At 36.6% G+C, this 20,587-nt stretch overlaps 1 protein-coding gene across 4 annotated transcripts in view; it reads left to right on the forward strand.

Moving 5' to 3' along the window:
* Positions 1-20,587, forward strand: part of pik3c2a (phosphatidylinositol-4-phosphate 3-kinase, catalytic subunit type 2 alpha) — a 138,374-nt gene that overhangs the window by 50,966 nt on the left and 66,821 nt on the right. For all 4 annotated transcript variants that reach the window (XM_053623267.1, XM_053623266.1, XM_053623265.1 and 1 more), the window contains 2 exons: positions 291-411; positions 13,715-13,826. In XM_053623267.1, the coding sequence (XP_053479242.1) occupies positions 291-411; positions 13,715-13,826 (233 nt within the window). The remainder of the gene's footprint in view (positions 1-290; positions 412-13,714; positions 13,827-20,587) is intronic.

Consider the following 20,587-nt stretch of genomic DNA (forward strand, 5'->3'; position numbering starts at 1 on the left):
GGGCACATGCAAAGAAATGTATATTTATTCATTTAATGACTTTTGAAAGCTGTTTTTGGGATGATAAGTTTCCAACATGTAAACTTCTGCTCCGAATATCCCTTTGGTTACCCCACTTTACCCCGAATAGGGCTTAACATCACTGACACATCTGCATAATGTTTTTATTGAAGTTCAAAATTTGTTTGTGTTTTATTATTAATACATTTTTTATTTAAACTTACCCTAAATTTAATTTTTAGATGGCCATCAAATCAAGTCTTTCCTCTGTCTAATTTTCTACCTTGTAGTGAGTTCACCAGTGGAGCTACTGATAATGCAGGCACTCTGCTGGGCCCATGATGACTTGAGCCAGGTGGACATCAGCAGCTATGTCCTGAAGGTCTGTGGCCAGGAACAGGTCCTACAAAAGTAAGTCATTATTCCCCAGCTAATAGCAAAGTTCCCCCTTGGCTCTTGCAGAATTGAAAGCACTTGTTTTTGACAGTGCTGGGAACAATTATGTACCTCTCTTTTAACTTAATTTAGTATAAGAAAGTTGATCATCATTCAGGCCATTGTGTCCTTTGAACAATCTACTCCAATCTTATTAGGATGGGGTCTGTTATCTGGTTTGGCTGATATATACATTAGCCAAGGGGAAAGCCCATGGAGTTATGGTCAGGTGTCCTCATACTTTTAGCCATATAATGTATCTTAGTAATGGTGTGATGGATTTTGACAAAATTTGTAGTTGCCTGAATAATTTTATCTTAAGGGTCTCCAAGAGGTCTTGCCCAAATTCCCTCTAGGCGGTGCTATAATTCACAAATTCACAAGACCACTCGTAACTACTCAATATCAAATCAAGAATCTTCTGTCTCTTGATTCTCTAGAACATGTCAAATGTTCCTGATGTAACAGATTTGTCAAACAGAAAATCAGCCATTTTGAGTAAAAAAAAAAAAAAAAAGGATTATTTTCCTACAAAGTTTGTCAAATAACCACAGAATTTGGAAGATGGAATCGGGAGTCCAGCCTAAACAAAACTGGTAGTCCTACAAACGGTGGCAACACCCAAGGCAAGTTTTATGATGAATCCAACCTTTTCTGATCATGTCATACATTGCATGCTAAAATTAATGAAAGAACTGAGTTTAACTTTGCATTGTATTTTTGTGGGTTTGATAGGTTTTGAAAGTAACATGAAAGTAAAGTAATTAGCAATCTGATTACTTTTTTACATGCAGTAATCAGTAATGTTATCAGCTTGCAATTTTAAAGTAGTAATTAGTAATCAGTAGTGGATTTTTTTTTTTGAGTAACTTACCCAACAAGTAAGGCTGTTTTCTTTTTCTTTTTTTCTTTTTGAATATTAGGTTTAATTTTGGCCCAGTCTTCTTGGCTAATTGTCTTAAAACTATGAGGGTCCCACTGATGAATTTCAAAATTCTCTATTAATTTTCAGTGGGATTCCTTTTAACATACTGAGTGTAATCCATGAGCTTTCCACAACTTGATAATGCATACAGTGATGATGAAATAAGTGGTCATGAAATAAGCTTAATTTGTCTTTGGTCATCGTAAAATTGGATTTGGAAGTCACATAGTAATGCAGTATGGAAGTTTTTTCTTTAAAATTTTGGAGATTCATTTATCTGTAGCATTTTGCAGTTCTGACCACACTTGAGTCAAGTAAAACTTTTACACAACAGGGTAAAACAAGGCAGTAAAGCAAACGAGTGACAATGATCACGAACATTTCATTAAATGAATTCACAAGTTTGAATCCTAATGGTGTGACAACTAGGACAGAGAACCACTGGAGCAAAATAGGCCATGGTCTCTGAGTGGGAGAGATGGCATACTCTGTCTCCCCTGTCAATCACAGTGTGGCAATGCATGCACACACACACACACACCACAGAGCATGAACTTGAACTGAGACAGTGAACAGGGAAAAAGCTGTGAGCTAGTAATGGCCCCTTTTCAGTTGGTATGTTTTTTTGATTGAGTTGTGCTGAAAACTGTGGCGCAAATAAACGCGAGCCTGGAGTTCTGCTAAAATTCTGCCTGTCTCTCGAGTCTTCCTCTGCACTCTTACATGCTGTGTTTTTACATGTCAAATCATGGGCATCTGTGAGCTCATGTATGTGGAAGGGGGAACTGCTTTGTGTGCGTGTTATACCGAGTCGAATGATGTACATTTTACTAGGGATGGGTATCGAATCCTGGTATTAAACAGGCCCCGGTGCTAAATTACGAAAGACCGTAGTATCAATAAGCTCTGATGCTATCAGTTCTGCTTTTGGTACTGGAGAAATAAAATATATTTCCTATTTATTATTGCTAAATAAACGTTATCTTGCACATTTTATCTCGAGAACCATTTCTAATTTGTGATATTAAGACATTCGTCTGCATTTTCGTTATTTGCAATCCAGAAGAGATCTCCTGTGCGCAGAGGCTGTCTGTCACATGCAACGGTGAGAGCATGCACACAACACAAAAGCTCCCACTTAATACACAGAGTGACAATGGTGGAGAGAACGAAACGTTCAGAAGTGTTGTTAGTAGGGATGCACCGAAATGAAAATTCTTGGCCGAAGCCGAAACAGAATATAATGAAAAACTTGGCCAAAAGCCGAAGGCTGAAACCGAACACGTTTTTTCCATTTATTTTGCCATTTTTTTCACCATTGCATAAATTAAATAGTCAAAATGTGCTTTTTACTATTTTGTCTTGCTTTTCAAAGAAAAAAATAAATTACAAAAACAATTTCAAAATATTTATTTAACACTGAACTTTTTTTTCTCATTCCACCAGGCATAGTCTACCGACAAGGCACAATATAACTTTAAATAAATAAATTAGTAAAATAAAAATATTTTTACGTGGTCATCTTTGAGCCCCCCTTGAATAGCCTGTGTTAGGCCTGTAACTGACCGCTGAAAGAATGTAACACTCTGTAGCCTACAATAAAAAAAGTGCATTAAAAAGTGCATTGACGAGTGCAAAAAATGGTTCTATTCGGTTCTATACGGCTGATTATATTGGGGATACATACCGCTCGCGTCCCTGAACACCTCGCGGAGTATTATAGTAGATATAGTATAGTTAGATATGTTGTTAATGTTATGTTCCTTGATGGATTTAGTTAGTTTAAACTATAGATTAGCCCCGTTTATGCCTGTTTGCCGCTCGCCCGAAACCTTTGCCTGTCTTGACTACATTTTTTGGATTATGATTTGGATTTGTCTGCCTGCCCTTAAATAAATACGTCTTTACCTGCTTCCATACTCTACTCCCTTACGTCTCGCGACGTGACAGAATACTCCGGGACAGAAACAAAAAAGTAAACATCCGAAGAGCACGTAGCTCGAGCACGTAGCTCGAGCACGTAGCTCGAGCATGCGCGCACCCCCTCATCGAGGTCGTGACATTTGCGCGTCTCACTCTAGTTGCTAGGCTATTTGGTCGCGTCATCAAACACGTCATTGTTCGGTCAAATTTATTCAGCATTTTCTTTTTTTCTTTTTTTTTCTTTCTTTTTTTTTTTTCTTTTTTAATTTATTTATTCATTTTCATATGATTCATTTACCCATGAATATATTCATGTATATATCATACATTTTCTCTTCTCTCCTCCCTTCCCTTTCCCAAATATTTCATTGAGAAGAAGAACAAAAAACAAAAAAAATGGCTACTCAATAACTGTCGCTGGTTATATAAATACTATAAAACCCAAGAACAGGCACAAAAATTTAAGTGGGACGTGTCTGTAACTCCATAAAGTATACAATAAAGGGATGCCATTTATATCAAAATAAATAAATAAATAAATAATTCATAAAAACCTTAGATCTCTTGACAGGATTACCTCTGACGTTCCAACAAATAAATCTTAAAGGAGTGCCTGTCCCAGCTGGAGTGGGACCCCCCCTCCCCCCCAACACACCCAAAGTCTCCATAAAACAAAGGGAGACAGCAGTGTTCCCCACCAAGAGTTGTCCACAATGTGAAAACAACTCAGAGTAAGCCGAACTAACCAACTAAATTACCTAAACAAAAAAAAATTCCAGTAAGAGAAAAGTCCCCTACTGACTTCAAATCTGATAAATAGTCTGCGCACTTTAACAAATATAATGTCCTTACCTTTTAAAGACTTGTAACAAATAATATAACAGTGTAGCACGTAAAGATGAGGAAACAACATTAATAAAATGAAATAAACTCTAACCCAGTCAGAGCATCAAAACAGAGAAGCACATTAATACAGAAGTAAATTTAAGAGTGAGTCCACAAAATCTAGATGAAGTAATGCAAGCGACAATATCTTCAATAAGAATCCGAATTCTGTAGAGCAGGAAGGCCGAGTGCAAAAAAAGAATAAAAGTGAAAAAAACTCCACTATATAGGTGATGCAGTTCACCCCGATATCAAGAGTTTAACGTAGTCTCCTGCTTCCTCCGCTGAAATAAAGTCCTTCTCAACACCGTTATATGTAATGCGAAGCTGAGCTGGGTGAAGTATTCCATAGCGAGCTCCCTCAATACCACGAAGTTGACGCCGAACCTCGTTAAACGCAGCCCGGGCTATCTTGGCTGTGTAGACAGGGAAAACGGAGATGGTCAAATCCCTCGTTTTAATCTGCTGGATCTCTCTCGCACGGCGTAAAATATCAACACAGTCACTGTGATAGTGGAATCTGCACACAATAGCTCGTGGTCGTTCACCAGGCTTGGGCTTCGGCTGAAGGCCCCGGTGGGACCGGTCCAAAACCGGCTCCTTCTCCAGACCAAACGCCCCCTTTAACATGGCCGCTACAGCAGCAGTTGTACAGGTGTCAGCGCCCTCTGGAACTCCCACTATCCTAACGTTATTGCGCCGTGACCTCGACTCCAAATCCTCACATTTATTCTCTAATTGAGTCACGGTCGCAGTGAGAGACTCGATAGTAGTCTTCATATGAACTATGTCATCGGTGCAACCGGAGAGCACGTGCTGCATTTCTCCAACAGTACCTTTCAGTGTTGATATGGTAGCCTCAGTAGCGACTTTATCACCAGCCTGCTGTTTCTTCACGGCCTGCAGGTCAAGCTGGTTAGTAGACAGCGCATCCCTGAACATCGCCTGAAACTCCTTTTTAAAAATATCGGCAATGTCCTTCCTCAGTGAAGCCAGCAACTCAAGCTTGAGTGCGGCGAAGTCAGGGTCACTGCTCAGGGACGCGGATTCAGGGGGAGAAGGGGACTCGCTCACGGCGCGCACACTAGGTCTCAGTCATGTCTGAATGCTACCACGGGTTTTCGTGTTCTTTCCAGACATCTTAACGTGCCTCAAAGTGCAAACAAGGAAACGAAATAGAATAAGTCAAAATATATTATATGACCAAAAAGCGCTAATTAATTACAATTTTAATCGAAATGAGCTGGAGCCTCCAACTTCGCGTCTTACTCCATCGAACACCGAATTCGAATCCTTATTCGGCATTTTCACTTATTTTCGGCCGTATAATTTCGGTTGCCGAACATTCGGTGCATCCCTAGTTGTAACACTTTACTAGAGTTGATGCAGACAGTGCTTGTTGCAACAAGTGCAACAAGATTTTTGCTTGTAAGGACAGTAACACAAGCAGTCTGTCAAAGCATCAATCAAAAGTGCATTATGTGCAGACAGAGAAATGCAAAGTTTTCCACTGCCTAGCTAGCTTGTCTCTGGTTGCCCCATGTGCATCATGTATGTATGCTAGCAGCCTTCCCAAATAACAATGACATCATCGCATACTCGAGGTCTCTCGAGGTATTGAAACAACGTTCATCTCCGAAATTGATCCAACATTTTTTTGCTCATTAAAGTAATGTTGAATTAACGTTGTTCATGCCATTTTAAATAAATATTAAACGTAATTGGTTTGCTTACCTTACATTGAAATTATGTCCTTTCACCCAAATGAAATAAACATTACACATTCAACACTTGTTTTTAAAAGTCAAAATAAAGAAATAAATCAGTATGTAAACATTTAGGGTATTAAATGCACATCACTTTCAGTTATTTTACAAATAGCCTTGCATACAAATCTTTACAGTATTTTTTTTCTGCATTATATAAATCTTAAATACTAAAAATAATTCACACTGGTGCATTTACAAATAGATGTATAATATACTTATTTTATGAAAAAAAAACAAAGTTTATTCTGTTCTCAATTAGTTTCTTTTTTCATAAAAAAAAAAACACAACACAAAGTACTGATAAGAATTCCATTAAAGTACCAGATCGATAAGCAGTATCAGTAAGAGTAGTAATACCATTAAAACCTTAATGGTACCCATCCCTACATTTTACTATGTTGGCCATTGTTGGGCATTGGCTATTTTGAATTGTGTGTAAGGATGCTGTATTTGAAATCAGCCAAATGGAGGCGCCATCACATTCTACACGAGTATAAATGATTGTATATTATGCAGTGTTTCAAACACATACACTATATTAATATATTAGACCTCCTAATACTTAACACTTTGCCTCAAGAACCACTGGTGTCAGTCAAATCATTAAATATTTGTGATTTATTAAAAAAAATAAAAAATTTGCACACTAGTCCTAGTTTTTCACTCAGCCTCAACAACTACAATTCTCTGGACTGTAGTACAATTTTCTGTACTCCCTATGTCAGTAATTCTGAATAGAAAATGTTTAACTTTAGTCTTTGGATGGCATAGAAGGTGAATAAGGAACCCAATAGGAATTTTTTGCATATAATATTGTAATATTTATTGTGTAGTTGAGGTATGCCGAGTTGTGGGCATGGTCATTGATAGGCAGCCTAGTTAAGTTCAGAAAACTGTTTGTCAGAATCTGTAAATCCGATTGAGCTGAAATGCGGGATTTACTATCCTTAGGCTATTCTGTAGTAATCTTAAGAACAAACTGGTTACTTGAAAAAAATGTGGCTGCCCTTGGCCAATCCATTTTCAGCAGTCATTTGATACAAGTTAACTATGAGCAATCATCACAAAACTTGAAAACCCTATTGTTTTTTTTAGGGATTTTTATTTATTATTAGTTCTTCTTCTTCTTCTTCTTCTTCTTCTTCCTCCTCCCGACGTGCTGGAACCCTATTGTATTTGTACTGATTTTCTTCTTCTCCCGTAAAAGTGTCTGGGCGTCAGAGACCGTAAGTGATGGAGACACCAATGTTGGTGGAATGTTCAGAAAACCCACTCACCACACATCCATCAAACACTAGGCGCTATAATAATCACTTTTGTGTTTTGGTTAATAACATTGGAACCGTAAGGACTAGAATCAAAATTCCATTTTCCTCTGAATCCTTGAGTCATGCCCTACAAAATATATCTCCATTATGAAATATCCAATTTCATTTCTGTCATGAAAAGTTTTCAACCATTTTGAATTTTTTTAAAAAATCTACTTTTTCGAACTCCCTCCTAATTTGGCCCATTTGCACAAAACTTGGTGTGTGTAATTCACAGACCCTCATGACAAATAGTTATCAAAAGAATTTTGATTCATCAAAGCATTGCATTGTGAATATCTGCCACAAGATGGCGTTATAATAAGCAACTTTGTTTTAGCTAATAACGCCGCAACTGTGATTGAATCAAAATTCTTGTTTCTTCTGAATCCTTGCTTTAAGCCCTAACAAGTTTAAATCTCATTGATATGTTTATCTATAAAGTTTATCCGCCATTCTAATTTTTTCAAAGATTGACTTTTTTTTAATCGAAAGATTTTTGATTAATCAAAGCGTTGTAAAGATGCAAGTTAATTAATTGGTCAGGCGACAGCCATTTTTACAAATTGAGTTATATCTGCTAAACACAATGTCCAAACGTACCAAAACTTGATACACCGACAACTGGAGATGCTGATGAAGCATAAGAAGTTGCGTCAAATTCTGCCAATAGGATTCACTAAAACTGAAAAACCACTATAACTCCGCAACCGTATGATGACTTTTTGCTAATAACTCTGCACCCGTGCATACTGACATAATTCTTGCTTCATATGAATCCTTGCATCAAGCGGTACAAAATGTGTATCTCCTGTTTTTTTCTTATAAATAAAATGTATCTGCAATTCTAATTTTCTGGAAAAAACTTTTTTTAAAACTCTTCCTAAGCTGTTTGTCTCATTCACACAAAATTAGATATGCACTAGAGTTTCTGCTACAGAATTTTTGTGACGCCCAGCATGTCTGGGAATGATGGTTTATCAGACAAACTGGAAAAAGTCTGGTCATCTCATTTCGGATAACACTTTGCACTATGCATAGTACATGCGATTGGGGCGTGGTCAAGCGTCAATTGTGGAAGGTGAGAACGTAGGTCTAACCTGTGTTGGATTAGCCAGAGTTTACTTGTGTGTCTCTTTGTGCTTTCAGTGCCTCTCATAATAAGCAAGAGCAAAAGAGAGACACCTGACATTTGAAAACACATTATAAAAGTATTTGGTGCAGTTACATTTGACATAAGAAAATTTTAATTTATAAGGAATAAACTTTCAACAGATGTTGCTATTGTTTTTTGCATTTGATGATTCTTTGCCATTTTTCATTCTGCATCACATTATGGTCAAAAGCAGGAAAAACTACTCTTAGGCCTTTACATAGTTTATATAAATGTGCATTAAAAAAATTTGACACAAAAGAACTAGATATCATCATGGTGATCTAATTAAAAAGTTATTTATTTATTTACTTTTGATAATTTTGTTAATTTTACCACTTTTTTAAGACAAACGAGCCTCTTCAAGAAGTGATTGTGAAGTGCAGTATAGAGCTACAGAGTTTGGTCATTCAGCTTTCTCTATAAGAGGAGCCAATACTTGGAATAAGCTACCAAGTAACGTTAGCCAATGCTCCACTTTTGCACAATTGAATTCCAACTGAAAATATGGCTAAAGACAATCCAAATGTGATCACTGAACACCTTGTAAGCTAGTAATCCATTATATTACTGATAGTCATGCACTAAGGAAAGTCATGTGCAAAGGAAAGTTCTGGGCCAAAACCGAAAATTCAGGATGCTGAAAAATTATTTTTTAAAAACCCCATTTTTAAAGTAGTTTATTGTATAATTGTATTAATACTAGACTTTATAATTCATTTCATGAATTTAATGAATCTGAATTTAAAAACTATAAATCAATAAAATGATTATAATATTTAAAACAGCAGTTAAGTAATGAACTAGGTCTCTATTCTGTTTATGTAAATGTATTTCCACATTAATTATAGATTATTGTGCAAAACGGTGCAAAAGAGCAGCAACAGAACGAAAACCAACCTCAAACTATAAACATATGTAGCCTCAAGACAACAACAAAGTTTTGCAGGGCTATATGAATTTCAATGTAATTGCTATACACAATACAAATTGGACTGGTTTCTATATAAGCAAAAATGGCAGGTTTCTCTTGAAGATCAAAAGTTGCTCAGCTTTCTGGCAGGAGAGACAGTTCCTCTTCTCATCAAGAACATGAGATGCTGCACTTAATAGGCTCTCACTCTCCGTGCTGGTGCTTGCAATGCAATCCACACAAGCAATGGAAAGTGTAGCTGCGCTTGTTGTGGCACTGCTGTGGATCGGAGTGCTTTCCTGTAGAATCTCGTCAAACGTCAGAAGGTGAGGGAGTTTGCGTCTCATCACTTCTATGCACCCGTTTCTCTGGCACACTTTGCTCTGAGCTGCACATCGATCCTTCAGAAGATACATTCATCACCTCCAGCTATGCCTGTATCATTTTCCCGTGCATGTTGCTTTTTCTCTGCATCAAAGTAATGCTCTTTAAATCATGGGTTTAGTAACGCTGCAATGCAACGATAGAGTGAGCATGAAATCTGAGCGCAGAGCACTGACTGGTGGGATGTGGCGGTATATATTTTTGGCTCATATTTGGCCAAAACCTGAAAATGCCATTTTCGGCCAAAAATTTTCGTATCAAAGTACAGCTCTCTTGCAATTGTATTATTTGCAATGTATTCTCAGCTTTAGGCATAATGTTTGGCTCATGATTCATGTTTTATATTTCAGGTTTATTTATTGATTAATGCGTTAATTAATCACGCCATGTGGAATTTAAGTTTATGTTGATGCACATTTTTAAAAAAAAATCTATTTATGTATTTTTTCTTTTTTTATGTATATAATTTCTGCCTAGGGACGACAGCTGAAATTTAGCTTTGTAGCTAATTCTGGGGCAGTCATGGACCGTTCATTATCCCTGCTTAATAAACAATAAAATTAAATTTAAAAAATAGAGCCGACCAGCACAGAAACGTACGTGTGGTTGAATGAATCTGCTGAAAAGCAAAAGTAACTTAAAAAAAAGCCAGAAATGTTAGCAGTATAATAATAACAAAACCATCAAGTCAAATTAAAGATAAAAGTACATAAATTTTTTTTTCCCCCCATATTATTCAAAATAACAGGCGTTAGTCGTGGAATTAGCATCTAATTAAACAAACATTCAAAACAAAAACAGGGTGCAGCAAAACTTTAAACTGCAGTTTGCAACATATATTTTCATTTACAAAGAAATATTAAAATACAAACATCGTAGACCTATAATTTCCCACGGTAAATTCGTTGTTTTTTTTTATGACTGTTTTCTGTCGATTATTCATGGCAAAGAAGCATTCTGCTGCTGAAGTGAGCAATCTGTGTCCAGTCTGCAGCCTGAGATGTGCATCAACCTGGTTATTTTAATGCAAGAAAATCAGAGTACATGTTACAGGAGAAGCATATGGGGAAAAAAGGTATATTTGCACAGATAGAGACCTTATTTAGTTGTGCAATTGTGAATGTACTTTGCTAATATTTTTACCGGACGTTGTGTCCGACAATTTTTTATTTTATAGGACATTTAGAATTTTTAATGGTCAAAAACTGGTATTTACTGGCTAAGGTAAACTCTGGTATGCACCATCTTGAGATACTGCAGACAAAAACGTATCTCAAGAATTTTGATTCACTGAATCATTGTGGAGATAGAGACCCATATATTTGTGGGTGTGGTAAATAAGTATGTCAAATAATAGCTAATTAGCTTATATCTTGTAAATGCAATGTCCAAATCTCATGAAACTTGATACACGTGGACAACAGGACAATCTGAGAAAACGTGCCAAATTGCTTTGCCAAACTTCTCATTCCAGGGCTAATAGCAAATTCTATATTATCAGCAATTTATCTACAGTAAATGTGAGTGACAAATGAGGGCAGTAATGCTAATGTTGCCCACAAGATGGAGCCACAGGATAATGCACCTTTTTTATGTCTAATCTTTTTCTACCAGTTTCCATCAATTTGAATAGCTGAATAATTCCATATGTAATAAAAAAAAAATACGCATAGAAATTTGGTTAAATGCATAGAACCATGGTACTCTATAAGTACTACAAGTGTCTTATATCATTGGAATCATTGTCCCTATATCTCCAATTTAATTTCCACTATGAAAAATTTTCCACCATTATGAAGTTTTTTGCAAACTACTCCTAGACCGTTTGGCAGAACTTCATCAAATTTTGCTTGGATCATCTTCAGACAATGAAGACCAAAAGTCAAAGATTTTTGATACACCAAACCGTTCATGTATAACCTGTCATCGAATATGATGGTGAGCACACCAAAATGAATGTGAGGTTATGTCTCCACAACGCTTTGGCTTATTGACCCCAACCATGGTGTGCCTTATAAGAACCATGACCTGAGGGTACATGAGCTGTTTCAGAACAGTGCCAACTACTGTCATGAGATTTGAAAAATTGCTATTTTTGCTTAGAATTTCTGTATAACTTGTCCTAAAATTGTGTAAGTGGTATATTTTTGGGTGTTAGCCATTTTGAATTGTATGTTAGGGTGCTGTATATTTAATCGGCCACTGGGAGGCACTATTACATTTTACATGTGTATAAATTATTGTATAGTATACAATGTTTCACACATACACACGTTATTTATATATTAGACCTTCTAATACTTGACAACTTTACCTCAAGAACCACTGGTGTCAATCATATCATAAAATATTTGTGATTTAAAAAAAACCTACTTTTGCGAATTAGTCCTATATTTTTTACTCCACCTCAACAAGTACAATTCTCTGGACTGTAGTCCATATTTCTGGACTCCTTACATCAAATTTTTTTTAAATATGGGAATAAAGAAGTGTACCCAACCAGAAACAGAAACCTCAGAACTTCATAAAGCATGCAAAATTCTGTAGAGATCAGGCAATAGGTACCCCTATAACTGTTATAAATGTTAATTAAAATCCCATGAAACCCTCTAGTGCCACCAACAAGGTTTCAACATCTGCCATTTTGAATTTCCACCATTTTGAATTTTCTGAAAAATCTACTTTTTCGAATTTGTCCTAGATGGTTCATTGGATCTTCACCACATTTTCTCGGATCAGGAGACCATGTTGACAAAAAGTTATTAAACGATTTTTGATAAACCAAACTGTTCTCAAATAATGTGCAAACTAATTAGACAGCAAGCACACCAAAATGGTCATGAAGCTATGACTACGTTTAGATGGACAACAATAATCTAATTATTGACCTTATTCTGCATAAGACAATATTGTGATTAAGGTGTTTACATGAGTTGCTTTTAGAATACTTATTTCATGTTCCTGTTTACATGTTATAGAACATGGATCGATTAACGGCGCACATCATTACATCACCACGCCATGCTGTCCGACTTTCTCGCCAGAATTTCACGTATTTACAGTTCGTCTTCATTATGGTACCGTATACAGTTTTGGGTGATTTTATTTTTAATTTCACGAAAGCTTCAAGTGCGGTTAATTATTTGTCATGCTATACGTGCAAATAGACGACTGCTTGAAGTCGTGGGCTGTGTCCAAAACTGCGTACTTACCTACTATACAGCAGCTGAGATATATGTATCTCGCCTTCTATATAGCAGGTAAGTACGCGGTTTCAGACGCAGCCGTGCTCTGTTGTTTGCCGTCAAACGGTTGAGCACTGCTGTGTGTGTGTGTGTCCTGTCGCAAAATGCGGCAAAAACTCCCACATGATGTTAATAGTGTGATTAAGGTGCGTACATGTCTGTAATGCACGTTTATAATGCGACTAAAACAGGAATACTCCACATGTCTTAATTCGATTTGTGTTTACTTCAAGTATGACTTTAGTCGGATTAAGGTAATCAAAAATTGCTGTAACATGGTAGTTTCTTAATCAGAGTATTGTCTTAGTCGATCACGAACGTTCACCAAGTAAAAAGCCAACTGGGGTTTGATTTTATCCATAAAACTTAAGCCTGTTCTACAGACTTATTTGCCTCTGTTGTTATTGGTTGTTTTCCACTATAAGAAGTTGTAGTGATTTTTAACACAGAATTTTAGCATCTGGAAGTAAACTTTTTAAAAATGTGTCTTCAGGGTGATCAAAGAAGCAATGTATCAAAATATGTTTAAAAAAAAAAAACTGGAACAGAGCTTTAAAAGTCTGTACCAGTAAAGTTAATAATGTAAAAATGTAGCCTTTTATTCCTGTGTGGTTATGATATGGACATGTGTATGCACATAGCTTATCTAATAATAATAATATAACATAAAAATGTATTTTTAAAAATTAAAGCTCAAACTTTGACATTTTAATACTGATGCTATAGTTGCATTTTGCCACTGACTCAAGTCATGATGCCTGTCTTTGTTCCTCAGTAAACACAGTCTGGGCAGCCACGAGTATGTACAGAACTGCAGGAAATGGGAGGCTGAGATAAAGCTGCACCTCCTTACTCGCAACACCATGAAGAGAGACCTTGCCCGAACGGTAATATCACCCTAAACTTTATGGTTGCATCATTGTTGGGAAACAGTTTACAGTAAGTTAGCAGACCATGTGCATACTGGCTTTCAGGTTTTGATTCAGTAGGCTACTGTTTTAATGCCCTGGTCACCAGCATCGTTCTTCATCCATTAACTTGAGAAGAAAACTGGACTCCAATTGGTTTCTTATATTTTTAGTTGTATACCCTATTCTGTGGTGTATTTGAAACTTTGAAACCAAATCTAACTGTTGCACTATATGCCCAGTTATGAGATGAATGTCTTGGTTTGGTGAATTATATAAAGTTTAATCTGTATTAATCCACTTGTCAACTGCCTAATCATAAATATTTGGTCAAATTAAACAGCTACCATTATTACCATTATTTGGATAAACTACCATAGCAGTCTACGTATTGTCAGCTAGTTAGCATGGCTAGGTATTTCACCACAATTATTCATTATCTGTTGTTGTGACGGACAGGGTTGTAAAAATTGTTATTGTGTCATATGTTTTCCTTCATACATAATTAGATGTGTCTAGTTGCATTTACCATAGCTTGGATAATCGGCATAGGTTTCATTGTTTGTGTCTCTGAAATGAATGAACTTTGAAAATACTGAAATGACTCACTCATCATTCTAGCTGTTCTTCTTAACCAATTATGTTCTAACCAATTTTCGAAGAACACTATATTAGCTAACAAGCTGCCAGTGAATTAGCCTGATTTTTTTTTTTTTTTTCCTCTTTCTGCTCATAAAGCCCATGTTACACCAGATGCAGTGGCACTTCCAATGTGCTCCTACTTTAATATTACTTTTTGCAGCAACTCATTTGATGTTTTTTCTGTTGTTTTTCATAACATATACATTTTATACTTTTACATTATGTAGTATTATGTATTTCATGCATTCATAATCTAAACAGTAAGCTACATGAGCTATGTTTAATCTGTAGCTTTACCACAACAGTGCACACTCTTGTATCGGTTAAAATTGAGATTTTGTGAAACCAGAAGAAAATGTCTATTTTATCATATGTGGTCATAATGCATGTTTTATCTAATTTAATTAAATTAAATCAATGTTGATTTAGACTCCAAATGAGTAAAACAGAGGAGAGAGTGAAAAGGGAAAAACTCCATGAGATAGTAAGTAAGTAATTAAATTTTATTTATATAGCACCTTTAAACACAGCAAAGCTGACCAAAGTGCTGAACAGAGTAACAGAAAGTTCAATAGAAAATAGAATAAAACCAGATAGAGACAGACAATAAAGAATAGTAAAAAAAAAAAAAAAAAAATTAAAATGCCTGGGAGAAGAGAAGAGGTGCTTTCAGCCTCTATTTAAAAATGATAATAGAAGGTGCAAGGCGGATCCAGTGGCAATTGACTCCATAAACGAGGGGCAGCGACTGAAAAAGCTCTATCCCCCTTAGTTTTTAAACGGGATCGAGGGACATACAAAAGAAACCTATCAGAAGATCTTAAGAATCTGCTAGATGAATGTGGTTTAAGAAGATCTTTGAGATAAGAAGGAGCTTGACCATTAAGAGTTTGAAAGACAAACAACAAAATGGACTGGGAGCCAATGGAGTGATGCTAAAATTGGGGTGAAATTATCATATTTCTTTGCCTTGGTCAACAGCCTTGCAGCTGCATTCTGAACCATCTGGAGACGAGCAAGAGATGACTGAGGAAGACCCAAGTACAATGAATTACAGTAATCTAAACATGATGTGACAAAAGCATGAATAACCTTCTCCAAATCTTGGAAAGACAAAAAAGTTTTAAGTTTAGAAATAATCCATAATTGATAAACTATTCTTAACGACCAAATTTATTTGCTTGGTTTAGTATAATTCTGAGTCCAGGATGATACCAGGGTTCCTAACCTGGGAAGGGATTACGAAGCTCTTTAATGAGACCATCTCTCAATCTCAGGGGCCCAAAAATAATTATTTCGGTTTTGTCTTCATTAAGTTGGAGAGAGATATTTGTTAGCCATTTTTTAATATCGTTGAGACAGTTCAACAGTGGTTGAATGGAGTCGCCAGATTTCAACGGTATGTACAACTGGGTATCATCAGCATATAAATGAAAAGAGACATTGTGCGCCTTAATAATATGTCCCAACGGACGCATATATAATTTAAAAAGAAGTGGGCCCAGAATGGAGCCTTGAGCTACACCACTAATAACAGGAGTGGAAGATGAGGAGAAATTACCCAATGCTGCTGAAAAGGGCCTGTCTTTAAGATATGAGCTGAACCACTGTAAGGCAGAACTCTTGATACCAATCAAATGCTCTAAATGCCAAAGAAGTACGTTATGATCTATAGTATCAAAGGCAACTGTAAGATCTAGTAGCATCAACACTGTATTTTTACCAGTTTCCACTGCCAGTACAATGTCATTGGACACTTTTAGCAAAGCAGACTCTGTGCTATGATAAGCAGTGAAACCAGATTGAAAAGGTTCCAATAACTTAGCTGAATTTAAAAACAGGATCAATTTTGACTGCACAACTTTCTCTATCAACTTTGACAGGAACATTAACTTAGAGGCAGGCTGAAAATTATTAAAGCAACCTTGATCCAAACCCTGTTTCTTAAGCAAAGGTTCAACAAAAGCATGCTTAAAATAATTTGGGAACACCCCAGCATCCAAAGATGAGTTTATCAACACCTGGATACTAGGGCCAATTATGGAAAAAGTTGCTTTTATAATCTCTCGGGGAACAAAATCAAGAGAAGTGGAAGTTATTTTCATCTAATTAACCAGATCTCACAGTTCCTTTAGAGAAACATGTTGAAAATGATAAAAGGAAAACGGTATTGCCAGCGAATTCAGGGACAGGTCTGAGAACTGTGAAATTAAGGAAGAAAGAATGGCTATCACTTTATCAGCAAAAAACATAAAACATTTCTCACAGAGTTCAGCCGAGGATTCCCCATGGAATTGGCAACTAGGATTAATTATTGAATTAATCATGGTGAATAAAATCTTAGGTCTATGACAGTAGCTGCGTTTACATGGACAACAATAATCCACTCTTAATCCGATTAAGACCATACTTTGATTAAAAACCACCATGTAAACAGCAATTTTTACTTACCTTAATATAATTAAGGTCTTAATCGAATTAAGCTCTAATCGAATTAAGCTCTAATCGAATTAAGACATGTGGAGCACTCCTGTTTTAGTCGCATTATGGACGTGTATTACAGACATGTAAACACCTTAATCACATTATGAACGTCGTGTGAGAGTTTTCACCGCATTTTGCGACAGGACACGATCAGTTCGGCCGCATCCCAAACCGCATACTTTCCTACTATAGGCCTGTAGTGGGGAAAAATACATATATCTCGGCTACTATATAGACGGTAATTACACGGTTTGAGACACAGCCCATGGCTTCAAGCAGTCGTCTATTAGCACGTACAGTATGACAAATAATTAACTGCACTTAAAGTGTTCATAAAAAACTTAAATAAAAACACCCAAAACTGTATACGGTACTATAACGAAGACGAACTGTATGTTGATGCGTGAAATTCTGAAGGGACGTCGGACAGCGTGGCGCGGTGACGTAATGACGCGGGCTGTTAATCTAATTATGTTCTAAAACATGTAAAACGGGAACATGATAGGAATATTCTAAAAGCGACTCATGTAAACACCTTAATCACATTATCTTAATCAGAGTAAGGTAAATAATTAGTTTACTGCTGTCCATATAAACATAGTCAGTGTGTAGTAATTAAATTAGAAAAATACCTAGACCTAGCTGACTTTGCTGCGTTCTGAAACTTAAACAGACAATCTATAAAAATCTCAAAGGACACAGTTAAATGATCATGCTTCCATCTCCGCTCTGCTTTATGACAAGCCTGTCTGAGAGAACGAGTATCATTGTCCAGCCAGTAATAAGATTTTTGCTTTGGTTGTTTCAGCTTGAAAGGAGCAATAGAGTCTAAAATATTAGAGCGAAATGTGTAAAATAAGGTAATCAAATCATCAGGCCCAGAAGACGACTCTGCAGCACTCAAGATAGATGTTTCAACAGTATTAGCTCGATAACTTTGACTAAACTGAGAGGTAGTGAGTGAATTAATAAAACGGGAGTAATAGCCTAAAGGCATAATTATGACGACAGAGCTAGTAGTAGGGACATTGAAAACAATGGGCTTGTGATCAGAAAAGGAAGCCTTTTCAATATTAATATTATCAACTGCGATTTCATATGACAATATAAGGTCTAGAGCAGAGGCCCTCAACCTTTTGTAACTAAAGCCCAACCCCCTTATTTTTATAAATATATATATATATATATATATATATATATATATATATATATATATATATATATACATACATACATACATACATATTCACACTTAATCTATAATCTGTTTTGATAGATTTTTTTTTTTAAATAACTTTTTTTATAAAACTATAACAGACAGGTATGGAACATGAATTATCAAAAATGTTTCTGAACACTGTAACTACTTTGAACAAGAGAACTAGGCTCTAATAACATGTAGTATTTTACATGTAAAACATGCTGCATTACATTCGTCTTGCATTCTAAAAGCGTTCGCATACCAATTATGTAAATTGGGATGAAGGGCACGTCTCGTTAGCCGTGACATTGTTAAATCTCCGGCTCTCAGCCACTCGCTGAACAGATGCAGAGAGAAGTGTGAGTGCAGCAGGAAAGCAAGACCTCGTGCTTGCAGGACAGTCATAAGGTTTGTCCAAAAAGTCGCTAGATTTGTCGCTTTTTTTTTGCAAAAACTTCATTAAAGGGGTCTGAAAAGTCGCTAAGTTGGCAACACTGGTCTGCACTGACAGCTGGATAAAAGGCAGGCTAAGCTCTGCCTCTCCCCAGCAAAAAGAAAATATTGAGGGAGAGGGAACGTGGAGTTTTTCATTTATGCACATTGTATTTGAAAAGCAATAAAATAGAGTACCCAAATGATGCCCTGTCTGTGTGGTTTTTTTTTTCTTTCTTGAAAACAATTTGCGCCCCCTTCTGATCTCTCCGTGTTGAGAACCACTGGTCTAGAGTATGACCAAGGACATGTGTTGCCTGATTTATATGTTGTATAAGACCAAAGTAATCCAAGACATTACAAAATTCAGTAACCAAGGGTCGACCAGGACAACAGACATGTACATTAAAATCATCCAATAATAACATGCTATCACACAACAGAACAATAGAAGTTAAAAATTCACAAATATCACTTAAAAAAAGCACTGTCCACGATAGGTGGCCTATAGATCAAAGCACAGAATGGCGCTGAACAGGTAGACACTAACGCAACACACTGTACTTCAAATGACGAGTAAATCCCAACAGAAACTGTCTGTTACTGTCTGTATGTCTCCTTTCCAGCAGACCTTGGAGTACTAATAAAACATAAGACATCTTGATAGGAACCACACTCAACAGGGAATGTAACATTATATGGGTGACAGCAGATAGTGGGATTCAACATCATAATCTTCCACAACTGTATATGGTGTATGCATGTGGAAGAGTAGGGGGTGCCAAACAGTATGTGTGTGTGTATATAGAGAATATATGTGTGTGTGTGTGTGTGTGTGTGTGTGTGTGTATATATATATATATATATGTGTGTGTGTGTGTGTGTGTGTGTGTGTGTGTGTGTGTGTGTATATATATATATATATATATATATATATAATATAAAATTAGTGTCCCCTTTTGAAATTAATTGGAACAGCAAGGCCAAGTCTTTTATTTTTGCTGTACACTGAAGCCATTTGTGTTTGAGATGAAAAGATGAATGAGATGATGAATCAGAATTTCAGCTTTCATTTCCTGATATTTACAGCTAGATGTGTTAATCGGCTTAGAACATGACATCTTACCACCCAATTTTAGGTGAGCAAAAGTATTGGAACAGGCGTTTTCAGACCTGTAGATCTGTGCTTTGGTCTGAAACGGGGACTTGTTACGATGTTGCATTTTCTCCTCGAGTCATTTTACCTATTTATTTTACCTTTAACTTTGGTCCAAGTTAAACTGTGATTCATGTTGCGAGCCATTATCAAAACAAACACGCTTTTTACGTGACTCATGTCCCATCATGCATTGCTATACATGTTGGTTTGTTGGTTCATTTTTGATGGATTGTAATACCTTCACCCCTGCCATGTTGAGGTTGTTGATGTCACTGACTCTTGTTTTCTTCACAGCTTTCACACTGTTTGTCATCAACTGGTGGTGTTTTCCTTGGCTGGACTTTTCCATGTCTGGTTGTTAGTACACAAGTGGTTTCTTTCCATTCCAAATTGTATTGGCTATGCCCCATTGTAACAAACTTCACAATGGGCAAGGAGGCAGCAGGAACCGGCTGAACGTAAACGTAAACTTTAATCATAAACAGAACTCAAACATAACAGAAACACAAATGGAACACAAAGTGCATGTGTCTCTCTCCCCCTCTGGCATGTCCAGCTGCTCCTTTATTGTGTTCTCCCACCAATTAGACAACTCCGTGCCAGGCGTGCATCCTCACAGCCTGGCCCCTCCCTCATCCTCATCACACCCATGTTTATGCAAAGGATCTGAATGATTTTTCTTCTTTTCTCAGCTTCAGAATGGGTTGCTTTTCTCCCATAGACAGATCTCTAGTCTTATTATTGGTTTATCCGTTTTTACAACAAATGCAATCTTCGCAAGTGAAACCTAGGACTCAAACCAAGAGTAGACATTCAGTGCTA

The sequence above is a fragment of the Ictalurus furcatus genome, chromosome 4 (genome assembly GCF_023375685.1).
Source record: "Ictalurus furcatus strain D&B chromosome 4, Billie_1.0, whole genome shotgun sequence".
NCBI classification, from domain to species: domain Eukaryota; kingdom Metazoa; phylum Chordata; class Actinopteri; order Siluriformes; family Ictaluridae; genus Ictalurus; species Ictalurus furcatus.